Genomic DNA, 6,823 nt, shown 5'->3' with positions numbered 1-6,823 from the left:
GGCTGTGGGGTCATGGCTCTTCCCTTTCAATCCCTCCAAGCTGGGCTCATCCAGCACTCCTTGGGAAGTGTGTTCTGGCACAGCAGGGCTGTGGAAGCTGTGTGTGCCTGGCCCAGATATTTTGCAGAGCTCAGAGAGAGACCATCAAAGGCAGCTCCACACTCAGGCTATAAATAGCAGTGCCCGGGCTGGTGCAGGGGCTGCCGGTGGGAACGCGGTGCCTCCGTCACCTGCAAGCACCTGCTCATGTGGAAAGAGCTGCAGCAGTGGAAAAGCTTATTCCATGTGTACAACTCTTCCAGAGTGCAAACCTTTGCTTCTGAGGATGCTTCAGGCTGGTCTGAATCCAAACACGGGTGTTTGTGGGGCCAGTGCCCCTCACCCACGCTGGATGTGGGGCTGAACTCCCCAGCTGGCCAGGGCTGGGTCACTGTTGCTTGAGCTGATCAGACACAGGAGAGAGCCAAGCTGCTGAGGCTGCTGCAGCTGCATTCCCCCCATGTCAGCTTTTTGCTTTCCTGGAGTCTGGAGGTGCTGTGGTGTCACATCCCAGCATCCCACAACCTATGTCAGCAGCGTGTCATGGGAATCAAGGTGAATTGAACCACCTGGAGCCCAGCTGGGCCCTTGCACCCAGGCCATGGACTGGGGACCAGTTCTGCCCCGTGCCAGGCTGCTCTGGCAGCTCCCTGTGGGCTCGTGCTGCCCAGTGCTGTTGTTCCTTTAACCAGTTACAGCTGTCAAGTGTTCCACTGCTGGTCTCGTCATCGCCTTCCCTGGGTCCTGGCTGTGAAGGTGCTAAACCCCCCCTGATTTGGCTCTGAAACGTTTATGAAATCTTTATGGGCTTTTGAAAAGATTTTAATTCCCTGACACTGCTGCTTTCACTGGGAAAAAAAAAATAAATTATGACTCAATGAGCAATTACAGCTCAACAGCTGCTGAACGGCCACGGCAGCTGCCGGAGCAGCTTGGCACGGCTCAGCACGGTGGCCAAGGAGCCAGAGAGCCTTCCTGGAAAGTGGAGCTGGGCCTGAATCACCCCACACCGACCTTCCTTGGCTGTGGGACCCTGGCTGGGCCCTGAGCACAGCTCCTCCTCTGCCCACCTGTCTCCCACAGCCCTCGGTAGCCAGGAGCCCGAGTTGTGCCTGGTGCTGGTGGCTGCTGTGCAGTGCCAAGGAAGGAGACAGCTCTAACTGCACCTGGAGAGCTGGGCACTGCAGCCAGGTGTCGTGGGACCCCAGTGGGTGCTGCAGAAGGGATCCTCCTTCCCTGGGGTGCTGTGGTTCCATATTTGGGATTGGCAATGTCTCAACAGCATCATGGCTGGGCCAGCCTGTCACCCCTACCCATCACTGGAGAGGTGCCACCACAGTGTCCCTGGGCAGCGCCAGCTCCTCCCTGTGTGGGGGGATGTCAGAGCTGCCAAAGGATGTAGAACATTGGTGTAATTGTAAAATTCCCTGTTTACTGAAAGCAGAGCTGCTGAGCTCCAGAAACATGATGAAAGAGGAAGGTTGCCCTGACAGTGCCCATTCCTTCCTGGCAGTGCCCATTCCCTCATAGTTCCCTCCCTCCTGGCAGTGCCCAATCCTATTTCCTCAGAGGCTCATTTCTGCTTCTTCAAGTGCACAAAGTTGCTGTACAGAACTGACAATGGGGTTGGGAGAATTCTGTGAGCAATTGCAGTGTGCTGGAGGGGCTGGGTGTGCTGTGCCTTCTGCTGCTCTGTCCCATGGCACTTCAGGGCGCTGCAGCTGGAGATGACCTTCTCTTTGTTTAGTGTTTTGTCTTCAGCTTTGGGGATATCTGCAGCAAACTGAAATGTTTGAGGGTGACTGTGGTCTTGGTACAAACAATATCTCAGGGGGAAGCAATGTGAAGGGCTGCTCTTAGAAGAGTGAAGCCAGAGTTCCCATGGGAAGGAAGAAATGCATCCATGCTCCCCAGTGCTGGAATGCTGGGAGCTGTGGGTCAGGTAAGAGGCCTCATCTCTGCAATTCTGGATCCCCGTGCCTGGAAGGGGAGTGCAGTCCCTTCCCTGCACTGTGGTGGAGGCAGGATGAGGCTGAAAGGGTTCAAATAAATGAAAAAAGTGTGGAGGAGCCCCAGCCATGCCTCTGCTCCTTGGAGAAGAAAGCTACACCATCATCATCAGGCTCCTGACAGCCAAGGTACTGTAAAGTTTGAGATCCATTAGAGCAGCTGTAATTATTTATGGGGAGGAAAAAAACAACATCCTACATTGTGCAAATCAGATGGCACAGCAAACAAATGCACTGAGCTTTGGCAAAAGGGCTCTGAAAACCCAAAGTGATTTATGATGAGCCAGGATGAGGCTCAGTGGTGCCACACTGCTGCTCCTGGGGACCTGACTCTGACAGCAGTGGGGAAAGGGACTCCTGGTGTGGACAGGTGGGATCTGCTGCTGCTGGGCCGCCTGCTTGTGTTCCAGGATCTGTGGACCCAGAGGTAGCTCAGACTGGGACTCCCTGCTCCTGGCTTCCCCCTCCCTGGCTGCTGGTGGCCCTGGAGCCTCCTGTGGGCTTGCAGGGGTTTGGAGCAGCACATGCTCTGCCCCCACTTCAGCAGCCTCCAGCCTCTGCCAGCAACAGCACAGGGCCAGTCACACCTCTGCCTCTTGGCATCAATTCCGTGTTTTAGCAGAGGCAAAGTTGTGAGCAGGCAATTGCTCTGGGACACAGGAGCTCCTGGGTACCTTCTCCACAGGAAAGGGCTCTTGGCCAGAGCAGTTCCCTCCCAGTTGGGCTCCAAAGCTCAATTAGCAGTTTTGGGAAGTGCTTTGAGATCCTCTGCAAAGTGTCCTGGCGGAGGGCAAAATGTGATTATATAACGTGTCTAGACAGCATATTCCTTGGGGCAGGCAGCAGGACGCTTTTATATCTCCTCTCCTGTGTCAGCACTGTGTGGCCCCGCTGAAAGGTTCTGGGAGCTGCTAAAATATTAACAATGATGACAGCGACAGGCCAGCTCAGACTTTTGCACTTAAAATTGTTGATCTTAGCACAAGGTGGGAGCATGGCAGCAGAGGCGCCTTTGCCTGGTGGCACCTTGTGCTCCAGCTGAGGAGCTCGGAGCAGCTCCCTGCAGGCTCCCTCCCTCCATCCTGCCCCAGGCTCCGCTTCACCCTCTTGGAGCAGCCGGGCTGCCCGGGCATGGCCAGGGCTCCTGTCCCTCCGTGCTGCCTGCTGGGCCTGGCTCGGACCAGGGGCTCTGCCATCGGCAAAGAACTGCAGCCCCCGGCGATGCCACCTCCCTGGAGAGCCTGGCTGCCTGCTGCCACTCAGGGTACGGGACTGGAGACCCTGAGACCGGCCCCGCTCTTCTCCGGGGCGCTGGTTGCACACGGCATCCCAGTACCCTGAAATTCAGGTGCCCTCCCCACTGTGTCCTCCACTGAGCGTCTAACCACACACCTTACCGACCCCCCAAATCCCCCGGGAAGGGTCTGGACAGCCCCTGTGTTCCCACCGTCCCAGCCCCGGGCAGCCGTGACCGAGGGCTGCGCGACGGGAGGATGCCCCCGAGCCCCTGCGGGATGCAGCTGCGGGATGCAGCTGCGGGATGCAGTTGCGGGATGCAGCTGCGGGATGCAGTTGCGGGATGCAGCTCCGGGATGCAGCTCCGGGATGCAGCTGCGGGATGCAGCTCCGGGATGCAGCTGCGGGATGCAGCTGCGGGTGCAGCACCGGGATGCAGCTCCGGGATGCAGCTCCGGGATGCAGCACCGGGATGCAGCTGCGGGATGCAGCTCCGGGATGCAGCACCGGGATGCGCCGCCGCGGTTCCCCCTCCCACTCCGTGCGGGCGCCGAGGGGGGGTTGGACCGCGGCGGCGCGCGCGCTGCCTTCATCCCCCCCCCTTCCTCCTCCTCCTCCTCTTCCTCCTTCTCCTCCTCCTCCGAGAGCGCGCTCGCACGGCCAGGAGCGAGAAGCCGGCGAGAGGATGCTGCAGACGGCGGCCGAGCCGGGCGCCTGGGCAGGTAGGGCGGGCGGGGGCTGCCGGTACCGGTGGCCGCGGGGCTGGGCTGTGGGCACGGGGAGTTGCAGGCTTAGGAAAGTTGCGGGAGGGGGAGGATGCGCTGGAGGGGCCCCGGGAATCGGGATGGGGCCGGATGTTCGCCCGGGGCTCCCCGCGCTCCGTCCCGGCGGGTGACGGGGCAGGGGCGGCGGGGGTGACGGAGCCCCGGCCCCGCTGACCCCCCGGAGGGGTCAGGCTGGGATGGAAACTTCTTGAGCGGAACTTTCCCGAGGCCAGCCCCTCTCCGGCGCGGGGCTGAGGTTCCCACGCCGAGCGGGACCCGCTGGGTGCCGGTAACCCCGGCTCGTCCCCGCCGTGGGACCCCACGGGTGTGCGCCGGGCTGGGGTCTGCGGCAGCAGCTGGCCGGGGGTGGCGGTGGCCCAGGTGTCGGGGTGTGCGGCCCGGCAGGGGCAGGGGGCCGTGGAGTGGTCCTTGGGCCCCCCTGGGCCCGGCTGTGCTGCTCGGCGTGCACAGCACACCCTGCGCCTTCCTGGAGCTCCATGCGTCCATTCTGGGATCGGGACTTGGAGAGCTGTGCTGGGAATGGAGCCGAGGCTCTGGCTGCCTCCACGGGGACTCTTGGCTCTTACGGAAAAGGACCTTCAGAGAGCTGTACAAAAGATCTTTCTGTTGGCTGTGTCTCCGGGTGGGAGCAGCGGGGTCCCCTGGCCCAGGAATGTGGAGGCAGAAGCAGGATCCGCACTCAGCAGATTGACCGCTCTCCCCTGGCCATTACCAATGGACTTTGCTGTTAACTTGGAGCAGCAGCGAGTTATGGTGGAAGCTTTTAAGGAGTTTGCATCGGGGTGAGCAGGGCTGGGGCTTGTTCTGCCCCAGAGCGAGCCCCACGGATCCCGGCACAGGGACGTGCCTGCGCCTGCCCTTGGCAGAGCCATGGCAGGGCGGTGAGCGCCGATCCTGCTGGATGGGCGTGTGGGAAAACAACATCTTGGCACAAGAGGCTGCAATTTGTTTGCAAAGCAAAATTTGAAAGTGTTGCTTAAATAGGGGAGATGATTCTGTGCGAAGGTGAGGGGTCTAGAGCCTGGCATCGCACTCCTGGAGGCTCTGAGGGGTTTCCAGGTTGATTCACCAGAGCAGGGATTAGCACCAGCTCACTGGTATCTTGCTGCTGGAGCTGCCCCTGCGAGGGCTGGATGTGTCTGTGGGTCCCACGAAGTACAGCAGCACCTCTGGGTTGCAGTTCTGGGTGAAAATGTGAGGCAGGAGCTGGTCCTGCCCTGCTCAGCCCTGCACACACATTGGCTTCACCCCCTGCTTACCTGGGGTGTCTGAGTGCAGAGTGGAGATGTTTGTGAGCTGCATGTGGGGCACGGTGCCTGAAAATAGCATCAATGGGCAGTGCCACTGTGTGTGACAGCCTGAGGATAAATGAGGCTCTGTCCCGGCTGCCAGCCTGGCTGGGAGTTTCCTCAGTGACTGCCATCCAAATCCACCACCACTGAGTTTTTTTAAGTGACTGCAGGTGTTTTCCGACGGATCATCCAGCCCAGTGGCTTTGCTGAATGATGTTTGGGTGGAACATCAAACACTGAGGGGATGGAGGAGCTGTGCTGGTTCCTCAGTAGCTGCCAGTGTGATTCTGCCAACCAGAAACTCTCTTGCCATATGCAGAGTTCAGGGCAGGGTGATGATACCGTGTGCTGTGGATTTCGTGTTTGTTCTATAATCTGCCACATGCGTTGGAAAAAAAGGCTGGTGTGACCCTGGCTGTGGCTCTGGCTGTGAATGCACAGAGCCTGGCTCTGCGTTAGCAGGGCTGTGACGTCATGCCAGGCTGTGACTTCCCACTGGGAGTCTTGTACATGAGCATCCCTGAGCTGGCATCCCTGAGCTGGCATCCCTGAGCTCCCATCCCTGAGCTCCCATCCCTGAACCCTCCATCCCTGAGCTCTCATCCCTGAGCTGGCATCCCTGAACCCTCCATCCCTGAGCTGGCATCCCTGAGCTCCCATCCCTGAGCTGGCATCCCTGAGCTGGCATCCCTGAGCTGGCATCCCTGAGCTGGCATCCCTGAGCTGGCATCCCTGAACCCTCCATCCCTGAGCTGGCATCCCTGAGCTCCCCTCCAAGCTCCCATCCCTGAGCTCCCATCCCTGAATCCTCCATCCCTGAGCTGGCATCCCTGAGCTCCCATCCCTGAGCTCCCCTGCCTGAGCTCTCCATCCCTGAGCTCCCATCCCTGAACTCTCCATCCCTCAGCTCCCCTCCCTGAACTCTCCATCCCTCAGCTCCCCTCCCTGAACTCTCCATCCCTGAACTCTCCATCCCTGAGCTCCCCTCCCTGAGCTCTCCATCACTGAGTTCCCCTCCCTGAGCTCTCCATCCCTGAGCTCCCATCCCTGAACTCTCCATCCCTGAGCTCCCCTCCCTGAGCTCGTGCTGTGCTTGGCTGGGGCTCCAGAGCGGCTGCTCTCACTGCCCGGGTGCTCTTCGACTGACAGAGCAGCAGCCTCTGGATGGAGAGATCAGGAGGCTGCTTTAATAGTCCCAAGAGTAACAAATATTTTTGGGGGTTGGTGGTTCACTGGCCTCAGGGCTTAGATCACAGTGCTGCACTTTGGGGGGTTGCATGTCCTGGCCATGGTAGGTGAGGGTTGGGGTCTGGCTGCTCAGGTGAGGAGATACCATCCTGCTGGAGTGTGCACTTCCAGTGGGATCAGAGCAGCCATCCCATCCCATCCCATCCCATCCCATCCCATCCCATCCCATCCCATCCCATCCCATCCCATCCCATCCCATCCCATCCCATCCCAT

General features: G+C 59.8%; 1 protein-coding gene across 1 annotated transcript in view; it reads left to right on the top strand.

The window, feature by feature from the left end:
* The first annotated feature begins 3,930 nt into the window (after window positions 1–3,930).
* Window positions 3,931–6,823, top strand: part of ZNF385C (zinc finger protein 385C) — a 60,185-nt gene continuing 57,292 nt past the window's right edge. The window contains exon 1 of the mRNA XM_015651124.1: window positions 3,931–4,006. Within this exon, the coding sequence (XP_015506610.1) occupies window positions 3,970–4,006 (37 nt within the window). The 5' untranslated portion in view covers window positions 3,931–3,969. The remainder of the gene's footprint in view (window positions 4,007–6,823) is intronic.

This window comes from Parus major, chromosome 27, assembly GCF_001522545.3.
Source record: "Parus major isolate Abel chromosome 27, Parus_major1.1, whole genome shotgun sequence".
Lineage (NCBI taxonomy): Eukaryota > Metazoa > Chordata > Aves > Passeriformes > Paridae > Parus > Parus major.
The sequence above is the reverse complement of the archived record's forward strand: the minus strand, read 5'-3'. Positions and strand labels throughout refer to the sequence as shown.